This window comes from Vespa velutina, chromosome 22 (genome assembly GCF_912470025.1).
Source record: "Vespa velutina chromosome 22, iVesVel2.1, whole genome shotgun sequence".
Taxonomy (NCBI): domain Eukaryota; kingdom Metazoa; phylum Arthropoda; class Insecta; order Hymenoptera; family Vespidae; genus Vespa; species Vespa velutina.
Window position 1 is genome coordinate 2441254 of NC_062209.1, and position 13300 is coordinate 2454553.

The window sequence follows — 13300 nt, forward strand, 5'->3', positions numbered from 1 at the left end:
GTACTAGTAGGCGAATACAACGACATCTGTTGAAATTAAGAAAAAAATACATCTTAAAATTAAACATGGCCGGTGTTTTGTTTGTGTGTAAAAATGGTTATGCTTTACGGCTATGTTTAGATAATTTTTCGCGGTAATCAAATAAATTTCTCGTGGAGTTAGGACGGAGGAAGATGAACGCTACGAGTCTTTACGTATCAACATGTCGGTTGGTTTTACAAGCGGATTCTGAAGATCCAAATTCATGGACAGACTTGTATAGGCTAGTTCCGTACTTGCGGCAGAGCTTGAGTTGTACAGTGTGTTCGAATTTGTTGATCGAGCCGCATACACCGACTGAAACGAACTGTCAACATCATGTGTGTCGTGGATGTAGAGGTGGTCGTAAAAAACTCAAACCATCGTGTAGTTGGTGCAAGGATTATGATAAATATGTTGAAAACGTCCAACTTCGGATATTGTTACAGTGTTACAAAAAACTGTGTGAATATTTAACAAGCACAAATATTTATCGGAGCTTAATACTCTCCGTGTCTTCCAATACAACAAGCAATGGGCCATCGGCTATTGGTGCTACTAGTCTCATGGAACTCATACAAGAAGGGACCGGTTTTAAAGACGAATTCAAAAGTACCGCTGGTTTATCTAAATCAGCGTACAGTATTCTCCCTTGTGTTTATACCAGTACTACCTCTACTCAAACTCAAGGAAATACTATGTCAACTTCTGAGAATATTTCGCAAAACATACCTGGTTCGTTCAGATATTAAAATAATTGTTATTCTATTTTAATATATTTATTTACAAAGATATAGTTCTCATATAATGTATTGGATTTTAGAGTCGCCAACTATTCGTACAGTTTCAAATGGATCTTCGATATATTCGGTGATGTACGCTGGGTCTGGTAACAAAATAACGATAAAACGGAAAGCAGCGGCCACAGAAGAAATAGAAGTAGGACAACAGGAAATGGATGGAACACAACAAGGCTCTGTAGGAGGGGTAAAATGCATTCCATCTTCCCAACTTAAATATGGGACCCCTTCTCAGAAAAAATCTTCAAAGGGCAGCAAAGTAATTTCAATAGATATTCGGTTAATCTTATGCCTTACAGGAAATATACATTGCACTGTAATTTTTATATAAATGCTAAATGATGTGCATCCTCGTTAATGCTACTTGTAAGGTACAATAATTTACTTGAATTTGCATAACATTTAACACAATTTTGTGAACATTAATTTTTAACCTTGGCATATATCATTCATTAGTCCATACTAACATTTGTCCCAGAAAGGTTTTGTATTATATTCTCCTTGGTCCCATAATGAGATTAATGCAGATGTCTCATAATTTCATAATCAGTCATCTTAACCAATTAAGCATGCACATTAATAAAACATGTACATACACCTCTGCATTAATCTGCACTATTTACCTCTTTTTTATTTATTTTTTTTTTTTTTTTTTTTTTTTTCTTTTTTTTTCTTTTTCTTTTTTTTTTTTTCTTTTATCAATAATAACATGGCTTGCTCTGTTATATGCAGTCCTCGGGCAGTTTTAAAAAGCCACGATCAAGTTCTACTAGGAGCAAAAGAAAAGGATGCAGATGTGGTAATGCTACAGCTATACCTGGAAAATTAACATGTTGTGGCCAAAGATGCCCTTGTTATGTTGAAAGTAAACCATGTATTGAATGTAGATGTAGAGGTTGTAGAAATCCTCATACAGCTGATGGTTTAAAGGTATTGTAATATTATTATTGTTTTCTCTAAGACGTTGTAATTTGTATCTTACACTTCCAATGATTGTTTAATTATATCCTATATGCACAGGTGCGTATATATATGTATACATCTATGTATATATATTGCAGATCCGCCCACATATACCAGAACTTCATAACCTGCAATTACAACTGTCTACTCCCTTGGATTGTGATGAATTAAACTCAGATCCCTTAGGATCCGTGTCACAATGTCTTTCAACATCTCCTACAACAATTCAAGTATTAAATGTCTATTCCACTCCAAGACTTGATATTGATAACGTTCCACAAAATTTGCCTGCAGCTTTATTAGTAGGAGAAGATGCTATAGTTAGTACTGAAAGTGAAGCAGAAGACAGTGATATACAAATTGATGTGTGACAAAGTGTTTAAATAAAATTATGCATTATACATGACAAAATAGTTACGAATAATTGATTAGGATGAAATATATATATATATATATATATATATATATATATATATATATATATATATATATATATATATATATAGAGAGAGAGAAAAAGAAAATCTTATAAGATAAAGCTTATGCGATATAATAATCGTAAAGCTATTATCAGGATGATAAATAACAATATTTCATTTCTGGATCTTATTAACCCTTTCGTGGTAGCGGAATTGATCGCTAAAATATGATTAGGGTCTCCGTGCTATAAGTGTAAAATTCGCGCGCTGAAACAGTCTCTGGCGTTTCGAATTTACTTCTTATGTCTTGGAGAGTTTTTTTGATAATAAAAATTAAAATAGTAATAAAAAAATAAAAGATAAAGAAGACAAACAAATAATCTACTATAGACAAAATATTGTACATTGACTATAGTCGTTCGTAGTATGTGAACAGCGTTTCATGGCAAGCAACTGTAATTCGCCCATAATAGCGGAAAAAAAAAAGTAATAGTTGATAATTCAAATATGAAAAGATAAATCTTGTACAACAGCATCGATAACCAACAATTTTGTTCTAATCTAAAGTCTTTGAATTATTTTTCTCTTGAAAATTATTAAAATATCTACTTATTAAAATTTATTTAGTTATTTTTATATTAGGTTTGATGACATGTATTTGCACCAACAAAATTTATTTTGAATTTGAAAATTTGTCATTGTTACATGAAATTGAAAATTGAACGTATATAAATAAACTAAACAATTAATCTAGTTGTATAGTATAAAAGGCAAGTTCTTGGAACTATACTGCTTTGAAATTTTATCAAAGATTATGACTTTTATTCAAAACATTACAAATTATATTTGGAAAAATAGAAAAATATTTAATATAAAAGTACAATATACTATTTAATAAAAGTAAGTCTTGTATATTTTGATTGTTTTAATTTTTTTTTTTTTTTCTGTTTTTTTTTTTTTCCCAAAGTAAGAATAATAAATCTTAATCTTTTTAATTGGATAGAAGATATATTAGATACTATAGGTACAAAAATATGTAGATAAAAACAAGAAAGAGACAAATTCTTTTTCTTGTCTACTACATGAAGCTGTTGTACATTAAAAAATAAAAAAAGAAAAAAAAAAAGAAAAAAAAGAAAAAAAGAAAAAAGATAAAGAATATAGCAAATTATGGAATACCTTTTAAAAGAAAATGTATATAATTATACAGTGAATTAAAAAAAATTTAAACAACATAAACTTGCCACTTGTACATACAATGACGAAAAGTCACACATATTTTAGCTACATATATTTTAACTATTTTACATACTGATATTTCCACTTTTTTAACATAAAGGTGCAAAAACAAAACACATTCAGCATTTTCTTATATCAAAAAAAAAAAAAAGAAAAAAAAGAAAAAAATTATCTTAGCCCTTAACAAATAAAAAAAGAAAAAAAAAGAATGTTAAATTATATGATAATAATAATGTAAATATATTAAATAATCTATATATATATATATATATATATATAAGTCGTACAATTTGTTCATACCATGTTAGAATATGAAACTGGAACTGTGGGGCAAATATGGCTGTAATTTTTACTTTGCCTCCAATTTTATAGAAAAATATGAGATATTAGATATACAATAATTTGCCTAACGTTTAGGTGATTTAATGTAAATACTAGTATATAGATAATAATTTTATAGAAGTGGGAGTATTATCTTATGTCCAAGACTTACAAATTCTATTTTTTAGAACTGGATTTGTTGACCTTGTGAGATAGAAAATTTCATCTACATATATATCTCCATCTAATTGAACAATTGTAACCAAATATTTACTACTTCCAAATGTTAGTACAAAATTACTAACTAATGTGTAATGCATTTTTATTGCAATTGTTTTCATAATATATCAACATCATAAATTTTTTTAATATGGAGATCTATTAATTTATTGTTATATTTATATTGTGTTAACACAATAATAAAATAAACAATGAACCTTAGGATGATTAAAACAAAATAAATTTGCGTAATGTTCCATAAAATGGAAATATGAAAAAGATATAATGTATTGTAATTCAGACATTTGTATAACATATAGATTATTCATGAAAATTATAGTAACAGATATGATATATTTCTCTTAATTGCTGTATTTCCTGGGTTTTTTATTATATTTTTTTTTCATTTTTTTTTTCTTATTTTTTTTTTTTCTTTTTTTTTTTATTTTGTAAATAAACTATTAAAATATGAAAAGCTTTTTTGCTTTAATCATACAGATAGCATAAAAGAATCTTGGTCCTTTCTTATCATCTACTAACTATACACAATGTTCTATAAAAATAGCATACTCAATTTTTAGCATTTAACTTAACATTGTAAAAAAGTAAAAGATATTTCTTTCTGTAATGTTCATTATTTGGATGTCATTGATTTTAATTATAGTAATTAATTCCTATTAAAAATATTTTAGGCATTTTATATATATGTATGTATATATGCATATATATGTATATATGTATATACATGCGCATATATATATATATATATATATATATATATATATATCAATTTACAAGCAGATCTCAATAATTATTTTCTCATAAAAAGTACGTGTCCTATGTTGATATATATTGATGGTAATAAGTTTCCTTGGCACATATTTGTTTATATTGACACCTGTCTATAGTCATTTTTATATTTAAAATGATTGCATAATGGATATAATTTATTTTATTAAATTTCAAATTTATTCTGACACTTGTTTAGATATATAGATACTTTTGATATTGTAGATATAATATACATATACAAAAATACTGAATTTACTTATTAGTCAAATTAATTATTATTATTAAAAATTTGGATATTAATATAAAGCAAAATTGTTGCCAAGAAAGCTCTAATGTCAAATACTATATTTAAAATTAAGTAAAATGTGGATGTATATGTATATAATGTAGCTATGCATTTCTGTATCAATGCTTCTATACAGTATATCTGATATAAACCTGATGGATAGATAAATTAAAAATGGTAGTAGTTTCAGTGAAACGATTTATTACATTTTATGAAAGAAACGTTGGTTAAGGATATATAAGATTTAGTTTATGAAGGTAATTTGTAATGTCATTATAGTCTTCAAGAATATGTCATACAGTGTCACTACATACAGAATTAACAGAATAAACCTATTTTACATACTAATTCATAAATATTAACATTTCTATTCCATTATATATACATAATATTTAAATTATGATAAAATAGTATATATATATATGTATATATGTATATATATATATATGTATACACGATATATATCACGTGATTAATATTATGTTTTTTAAATTTTGAATCTATGATTTTTTTCGCGGGTTTTAATCTATTCATAATTTTTTATATATTATTCAAACTAATAACCTTATATAATTAGGTAGATAATCTTATAAAATATAAATTTAAATTTAGAAAAGTACATTGAACTATTATTTTTTTGGTAACATAATAATCATATGACATAAGTAGTAACTGAAGAGAGGAATTTAAAGATGGCTGCGATAAAGTTTGGATCGCATTTAAAGGAATTGCGAATTCTTCTATGTCAGACGTCAAAGTCAAGCGAAGGAGTTAGGTAAATAAATGTTCCACGTAATAAAAGAAGAAAATATTAAAGTTAAGAAGATTTAGTAGTGATACAATTGCATGATTACAACTCTAACCTAATTGTTTTTAAATTTGTTTTCAGAGACTTCATAAAACAGAAGTATGTTACTATTAAAAAAAGTAATCCAAAAATTCCAATTTTAATTCGGGAATGTTCTTTAATTGAGCCAAAACTATATGCACGTTATGGTAAGTTATATTTTATAATATTAATTTTATCATATTACTATTACATAAATCTTGCAATATTGTTAAGATTATAATTAAAATAATATTGAAAAATAAATATTTGATATTGTATTTTAATAATAAAATATAATGAAAATTCAAGAAATTCTTGACAGACAATATATTATATTTTTGTTATAATAATCTTTTATATATATTACAATATTTCAGAATATGGCGTAGAACGAAATGTATCTTTGAATGGCTTAAAGTCTGAAGAAATTCTTGAGAGGCTCAAACAACTTGTATCCTCAAAACCATGAATGTACTCTACCTTGTAATATAGATATGTATCATAATTGCTTAGTTATCAAATAAAATAGTTATATATAAATTAAAAAAGCAAAAATTCAAAATAATTATTTTTAATTTATAGGAACAATTTTAACAAGAATTTAATAATATATACACTAAACATGTATATAATCAATAATGACAATGTAAAAATTACAAAATATAAAATCTATCATGCGTATGTATATGATATTTAAAAAATCTATACATAACATATAGATAATGAATTTATATGTAATGAACTTAATCAACTAAAAAAGTCTCTAAATATATGGCAGGATATGATTTTAATTATTCGTTTTCCTTTTTTTTTCTTAATGTTGTCATAATTGTTATAACTTTTATTTGAACTAATTAAGAAAATATATATATATATATATATTTTTTTTTTTTTAATATATCATTTTTAGTAGATTTTGGAGGGGAAAAAAAATTTGTCTAATTGTTTAAATTGATCCTATAGAAAATCTGCCTGCAGATTTTCATATATATATATATATTCTACTTTTTACAATTATATTAGACTATGTTTCAAAAGGCTGTTCATCACCTCCTTCGCTCGAATTATGTATAAATCAGCGACAAACGTGGAAAAAAATGTACTAGAAGCGCGTTAGAAGGGAGAACATTTATCCCTTCTCTTGATTTATCGTATGGGCGTGTATGCTTGTGTACATATACTGTGCTCTTTTCATTTTTATCGTGAATTAAGAAGCTTAGCTGATATCAGACATTAGACATTTAACATTTAACATTTAACATTTAACAAATTATCTGACTTGAAATCAATACATATCTTATAATGGTAAGGATATGTAATTTATAGATAGAATTACACATATATATATGGATATGTAATGCAACAATATTTTTTTCTAACAAGTAAAAACCTATGAAATAATATTTTTTCATTACATAGTACAACAACTAAATGGATAAGCAATATATGGCTTTTTTTTTTTTTTTTTACCAAATAACATTTATATAAACTAGAGAATATAATACTTTTTTTTTTAGTAATAAGAGAATCCTTTTGAACACAATATAATATAAACATAAAATAATATCTGTAATAATAAATCAGTAATAATTTATATAAAGTACCTGTCATCTTCGAATCTTCATTTGAAACATTGCATAACTTCGGCATAAGTATCATGACTGTTATCTTTTAGATAATAATAAAGTAACAACTAAATGCTAGTAGTAAAACAGATAAGTAACCATTGGAATATTTATGGGCGTAAAGTTCGTCCTATGCAAAAAACAAAAGGCATATAAAAATATACATTGTCTAAAATCATTGTTTATAAATTAATTAATTATATATATATATATATATATCTAAATCTTTTTTTAATTTTATTCGAAATCTATAGTTTATTAATTTTGTTGAAATAACAATAAATATTAATTAAACCATTTACCGAATATCAGATATGCTTATTTTTTGAAGTGGCATAGTGTAACACAAAGTGTGACACAAGCATAACCACATGATAAATCTATGCAGCACATTGCAATGATTTACGGTATAATTACCTAATTCTCCTAAGGATAATTATAAATCGACCTTTATGAATAAGGATTCATTCAAAATATAAAACGTTGACACACGTGATAATTTTCCAATTTTGAAAAAGTATTACATTTGTTAAAACAAAAAGAAATACTTGTACATTTAAATGAGAACTTAATCATTTATCGAAATTCTTAGAAATTAGTTTTCTGTAATAAATTTTTACCTTTCTAATAAGCCCTTGTTCGTTAAAATCGATTTAGAATTATGTTTAGAAAAATTTATGGCTACTGAAATTGTTTTTGTTTAATTAATACGGTGGTAAACCAAATAGTTCTGGACGAAAATCATCAAGGCTTTTCAATACGATTGTTGCATTTTCAAGATATTTTTTATCCAACAAAGGATCCGGCACCATTACAACTTGCATTCCTGCAGCAATAGCAGCTTCTACTCCATTTGGAGAATCTTCAAATACTAGGCACTGCAATATCATATCAAGTTATATTTTTTAATATAACTTAAATATTATATTAAACAAAGTTATAAACTTAAAGACCTTTGAAGGTTCAGGCTTATCAGGAAACCGTTGGGCAGCTATTAAAAATATATCAGGATGTGGTTTTCCTCTTTTCACCTCTGGATCTGTACCACCATAAACTTTATGATGAAACATATCAAAAATGTGCTCCCATCTTTGCGTTTTTATGTCACTAGTTGTTTTAGCAGAACTTGTTGCAAGTGCAATTGGAATATTATTATTTTTCAGATGCTTTAAAAGACGCTCAGCACCTACATAAATACATGATATTTCTTTACAATATGTAAAGGTATTATTTTACAAACTATGTCAAATGTTAATATAAATTTGTAACATGAGTGATTTTTTAAATATATTAATATATACCTGGCATTAAATTACACTTTGGAAAAACGTCAGCATATATAGCTGCAAGCTGATTTTCAAATTCTGATCCACTAATTGGTAATTCTAACATATCGACAATGGCATTTGCAGATTCGTTAGACTTAAATCCCATAATCTTTATTTTATGTTCCCAAGTATATTCTTTACCATATTTTTGAGAAATTTGATTGAAAACTTTGGAGTACAAAACCTCTGTATCTAAACATTAATAAAGAGATATTTTGTAACATACATTGTATTTATTAAGGATGATTTATTATATTTCTTTTTTTTTAAAAACAATAAAGTATGTCTATGGTAAAAATTCTCTTTAATACAATTGAATTATTAAAAATAAAATGGAATTAAAAATTTAACTATCTAATATTTCTATAGTTATATATGTAATAATAAGGGGATAGATAAATACTATACCTAACAATAACCCGTCCATATCAAAAATACAATGCGTTACTTTTTTCAAATTGTTGGCAGCCATTTTCAAAGTAAATTTTTATAGGTTAGCTGCAATTATAAGATAAATATCAGTCAATATTATTGCAAATTGTAATAAGTTAACAAAATAATAATTTAGAAAATGTTATAAACTTTCTTATTACAGAATGACATTTAAAATAAGGTATTATCACTTACGATTTTATCTCTACTATGTAAACCGTTGATAACGAAACAATGTTTAAAGATTCGAACCAGTTTATCGAGATAATCAATTGAAAGAGTATGATGAAACTTTCACCAGATGTCTTCTTGAGGTTTTAAAGATAGCAAAGTATGATGTAAGTATTATAAACAATTCTTGTTGTAAATATAATTTTTCTTTTTCTCTATTTTTTTTTCTTTTTTTATTTTTTTTTTTTTTCTTTTTTTTTTAGTAAAGATAATAATATTGACATAACTTAATTGACTTGTATATTTCAACAGACAGTTATTTCATTTTTTCTTATATTTCTTAATAATACTTATTTATTAAATCGTAGAATAACTCTGTGTAAAATAAGAAAGTGTAGTTCTGATTTCTTTTTCTTCTTTTTTTTTTTTTTTTTCTTTTTTTTTCCCCCTTTTTTTTCTAAGTATGAGTATAGAATCTATGTGGAGAAGCAAACAGAAGTATTAGGCAACCGTTGAGCTTAGAAAATTTAAACGATGTTAGATATTAACGATTATAACCAATCAATTTTATGATCATTTTTCGAGTAACAAATAATCAAAAAATAAATACATTATATTAAAAATGATTGGTTAATTCTATTGTGTATATATAATATTGTTCAATTAGTGCTGATATTTAATAAGGAAGTTTTACAAAGGTTTACATAGTGTATAAACAATTGGAAGTTACTTTTTTATTTGGTATATATAAAAATTGAAACTACGGCGTATGAATGAAGTGCTTAAGTTTTATTGTTTTATTAATAATTTTTTTAAAAGGGCACTGTGTCGAACGATACTGCAAAGTTAATGATGCAGAAAATTGCGAGGAAAGAGATGAAGGTTATAAATATACGAAAGGTATTTATTTTATTTTATTTTATTTATATGTTGTGTTCTTTGTATTAAAGATGAATAAATAAATAAATAAATATATATATATATATATATATATTCTTTAATGCGTACTATAGGAAAATAATGATTATTGGATTTGTATTATAATATATGTATATATATATATAATTTTTTTTTTTTATAGCTTCAATTGAAAAATATGAAAAATATATTGAAGCTATTCATAATGCTGAAAGGAATTACATCGAATGCAATGCTACAAGATGTGAATGTTTTAAGGATATGATAATTAGAGATTTAAAGCCATTTAAGAAAAATGGTATAAGTAAAGAATTGATTGATATAGCAAAGACCAGGTATGTATGCTCTATTGAAAATTAACAGACGCATTACTATTTTGCTATTTATTAATTTTTTTTTAACTGATACACAATATTTTTGTATTTTCTTTTTTTCTTTTTAGAGGTACATTTTATCAAATAATAGGAGGAAAGCTTTACAGAGAGAAAGATTGTATGTTTCCATCAAGATGCGCTGGTATAGAACATTTTCTTTTGAAAATAATTCATAACTTAACTGACATGGATTTAGTTGTTAATACTAGAGATTATCCTCAATCAAATAAGCACTTTGGAAAACCTCTACCTGTATTTTCTTTCAGCAAGGTAATATATACAAATTAATATAAGCTTGGAACATATTTTCCAAATTTTATTTTTATCTAAAAAAAGAAAACGTCGTTTAAAAGAAAAAAAAAAAAAAAAAAAAAAAAAAAAAAAAAAAAAAAAAAGGAAGAAAGAAAAGAAAAGAAAAAGAAAGAAAAGAAAAAAAAACTCATTCAATTCGATATCATCTTAATTGGTGTCCAAATTCAGCACATTACACAATATTTATAGACACCACAATATTATGATATTATGTATCCAGCATGGGCATTTTGGGAAGGAGGACCTGCTATATCTTTATATCCTCGTGGTCTTGGACGGTGGGATCAACACCGTGAATTATTAAATAAAGCTAGCGATAATATACCATGGAATAAGAAAAAAGAGAAAGTATTTTTTCGTGGCTCTAGAACTAGCTCTGAACGCGATAATTTAATATTATTGAGCCGTAAAAATCCAAACTTAGTTGACGCACAGTATACAAAGAATCAAGCATGGAAATCAGATGAAGTGAGTTACTTTTACTTTTTTCCTTTTTTTCTTTGATAATTTACATTTAAGTTCTATCTTTATATATGAATTTTTAATTTTTAGGATACATTACATGCACCACCAGCTTCTGAAGTTCCATTAGAATCTCATTGTGCATATAAGTATTTATTTAACTATCGAGGAGTTGCAGCTTCATTTCGATATAAACATTTGTTCCTGTGTCGATCCTTAGTTTTCCATGTTGGCGATGAATGGACAGAATTTTATTATGATGCTATGAAACCATGGATTCATTTTATTCCTGTACCTAAGGATGCCAGCCAAACTGATTTAAAGTAAGATATATGGTAATCTCATAACATATTTTGAGCAGATTAAAAATAATTTCTTAATATAAAATAAGTACTTAAATACTATTACTTATATTATCCTGAAATTATATTATATATTATTATATATATATATATATATTGTAATTTAATTAACGTTTACATTTGTTTTCAGAGAACTCATACAATTTGCAATTGACAATGATATTTTATCGGGAAAAATTGCAAATCGCGGAAGAGATTTTATATGGCATAAATTAAGAATGAAAGATATATTATGCTTTTGGAAAAAATTATTGAAAAGTTATGGGAAAATTCTGACGTATAAACCAGTTTTAGATAAACATCTAATTAAAATTGAACGAAAATAATTATGTACTTTATAATTAACGAAATTAAAAAATATATTATATAATAAGTGGAATCATTATGCTAGGTAAAATATACATGTATTTTATTATAATGTTTACTTTATGATAGTGGAAATTATATTACAATGGAGGTTTTGTTAGTTGGAGTGAAACACAGCTATGTGGCAAGTTTCAAAGTGAATCATTAATACCCCAACATTATAATCAACACAAAAACGGCCTTGTACTATGTTTATAATAAATTTTTATGTATCAAAACATAATAGAGGATAATAATATGCTGTTATTTTAATATGAAAAAATTAATTTCTAAAACTAATTAGCAAATATATTATTTAAAAAAATATTGATCATAGTACAGGGCCATTCATAGTGTATTCCGATACACATTAAGCAATTCTTAATACTTAAGTACTGGTAAAACACTTACACAATCAAACTACTTTGAGACTTATTGAGTTATAAGAAAAAATGCATATTGGTTGAAAAAAATCATCGATTTGAATAATATATAAATATTTTATATAATACATATGGTCAAATATAGTCTGTCATCATAATTGTTTCATTCAGTGTTAATTTAAAATAATACTACAAAGTTTTTAACTATATAAAAATTGATATTTAATCGATGCACCCTAATATTTTCGAAAAACCATAAAACGTATTTGGTTCTTGTATATACTTTTATTATAATGAAATATTTTTCAGATGAAATTAATGTATATGTATTGACGATATGGAAGCATTTATTATAAGGAAATAAATGTTTTAGAATAAAAAAGAAAAAAAAAAAGAAAAAAAAAAAAAATAGAAAAAAAAGAGAAAAAATAAAAAACTTTATATTTTAAAAATGAAGTTCTTTGTAATAGTTCAATTTACATGAAAAAATAAAGCTGCATTTTTTAATGCATCGAAGAAGATATAGGTATGAGATGTATGCGTTACAAAAATATGATTTCTTTTTGTAGATATCAAATGTATACATTACAAAAATATTTTTTAAGGCACTTGCAAAATAACAATTTTTTTAACATAATTGTAAATTAACAGTTGTGACATGAGTACTATAGCAGATGTTTTTTTTGTATGAATATTTGTTTG

General features: G+C 25.2%; 4 protein-coding genes across 9 annotated transcripts in view; 3 read left to right on the forward strand and 1 right to left on the reverse strand.

Moving 5' to 3' along the window:
• The first annotated feature begins 40 nt into the window (after window positions 1-40).
• On the forward strand, window positions 41-4335 carry LOC124956499 (E3 ubiquitin-protein ligase MSL2). Of its 3 annotated transcripts, none has more exons than XM_047512388.1 (4): window positions 41-753; window positions 842-1005; window positions 1551-1748; window positions 1880-4335. In XM_047512388.1, exons 1-4 carry the CDS (start codon window positions 174-176, stop codon window positions 2150-2152), a joined length of 1215 nt encoding a protein of 404 aa, XP_047368344.1. In that variant the 5' UTR covers window positions 41-173; the 3' UTR covers window positions 2153-4335. The 3 variants fall into 3 exon arrangements, with proteins under 3 accessions (XP_047368344.1, XP_047368343.1, XP_047368345.1); XM_047512387.1 differs by having other exon boundaries at window positions 42-753; window positions 842-1077; XM_047512389.1 differs by having other exon boundaries at window positions 42-753; window positions 842-1077; window positions 1839-2101.
• A 1336-nt stretch (window positions 4336-5671) lies between these two features.
• Window positions 5672-6441, forward strand: LOC124956504 (NADH dehydrogenase [ubiquinone] 1 alpha subcomplex subunit 2). Its single transcript, XM_047512399.1, has 3 exons — window positions 5672-5832; window positions 5947-6053; window positions 6264-6441. The coding sequence occupies exons 1-3, from the start codon at window positions 5750-5752 to the stop codon at window positions 6353-6355; spliced, it is 282 nt and encodes a 93-aa protein (XP_047368355.1). The 5' UTR covers window positions 5672-5749; the 3' UTR covers window positions 6356-6441.
• A 615-nt stretch (window positions 6442-7056) lies between these two features.
• On the reverse strand, window positions 7057-9883 carry LOC124956501 (pseudouridine-5'-phosphatase). 2 transcript variants are annotated; one of them, XR_007103268.1, is made up of 6 exons: window positions 9467-9883; window positions 9248-9337; window positions 8813-9031; window positions 8465-8697; window positions 7814-8389; window positions 7057-7641 (listed from the first exon to the last, which is right to left on the reverse strand). XR_007103268.1 is itself a non-coding variant. In XM_047512393.1 (5 exons), exons 2-5 carry the CDS (start codon window positions 9309-9311, stop codon window positions 8216-8218), a joined length of 690 nt encoding a protein of 229 aa, XP_047368349.1. In that variant the 5' UTR covers window positions 9312-9337; window positions 9467-9883; the 3' UTR covers window positions 7057-8215. The 2 variants fall into 2 exon arrangements, 1 of the variants encoding a protein (XP_047368349.1); XM_047512393.1 differs by having other exon boundaries at window positions 7057-8389.
• The window catches only part of LOC124956500 (O-glucosyltransferase rumi homolog), a 3853-nt gene continuing 27 nt past the window's right edge, over window positions 9475-13300 (forward strand). Inside the window, exons 1-7 of one of the 3 annotated variants that reach the window (XM_047512391.1) lie at window positions 9475-9609; window positions 10262-10342; window positions 10524-10695; window positions 10803-11004; window positions 11236-11514; window positions 11599-11831; window positions 12001-13300. The exon at window positions 12001-13300 is cut by the window's right edge and continues 27 nt beyond it. In XM_047512391.1, the coding sequence (XP_047368347.1) occupies window positions 10622-10695; window positions 10803-11004; window positions 11236-11514; window positions 11599-11831; window positions 12001-12196 (984 nt within the window). In that variant the 5' untranslated portion in view covers window positions 9475-9609; window positions 10262-10342; window positions 10524-10621 and the 3' untranslated portion in view covers window positions 12197-13300. Of the gene's footprint in view, window positions 9610-9745; window positions 10343-10523; window positions 10696-10802; window positions 11005-11235; window positions 11515-11598; window positions 11832-12000 lie in introns of those variants that run through there. The other 2 variants (XM_047512392.1, XM_047512390.1) reach the window with 2 other exon arrangements.

Excerpts from the sequence above, each read along its gene's own strand:
- LOC124956499 (XM_047512387.1), top strand. The coding sequence starts at position 174 with ATGAACGCTACGAGTCTTTACGTATCAACATGTCGGTTGGTTTTACAA. Across the intron at positions 1,078-1,550 it reads AATCTTCAAAGGGCAGCAAA|TCCTCGGGCAGTTTTAAAAA; the intron begins GTAATTTCAATA and ends TGTTATATGCAG. Across the intron at positions 1,749-1,879 it reads ATACAGCTGATGGTTTAAAG|ATCCGCCCACATATACCAGA; the intron begins GTATTGTAATAT and ends TATATATTGCAG.
- LOC124956504 (XM_047512399.1), top strand. The coding sequence starts at position 5,750 with ATGGCTGCGATAAAGTTTGGATCGCATTTAAAGGAATTGCGAATTCTT. Across the intron at positions 5,833-5,946 it reads AAGTCAAGCGAAGGAGTTAG|AGACTTCATAAAACAGAAGT; the intron begins GTAAATAAATGT and ends ATTTGTTTTCAG. Across the intron at positions 6,054-6,263 it reads AAAACTATATGCACGTTATG|AATATGGCGTAGAACGAAAT; the intron begins GTAAGTTATATT and ends ACAATATTTCAG.
- LOC124956501 (XM_047512393.1), bottom strand. The coding sequence starts at position 9,311 with ATGGCTGCCAACAATTTGAAAAAAGTAACGCATTGTATTTTTGATATG. Across the intron at positions 9,032-9,247 it reads TATGGACGGGTTATTGTTAG|ATACAGAGGTTTTGTACTCC; the intron begins GTATAGTATTTA and ends ATTAATGTTTAG. Across the intron at positions 8,390-8,464 it reads ATAAGCCTGAACCTTCAAAG|TGCCTAGTATTTGAAGATTC; the intron begins GTCTTTAAGTTT and ends ATGATATTGCAG.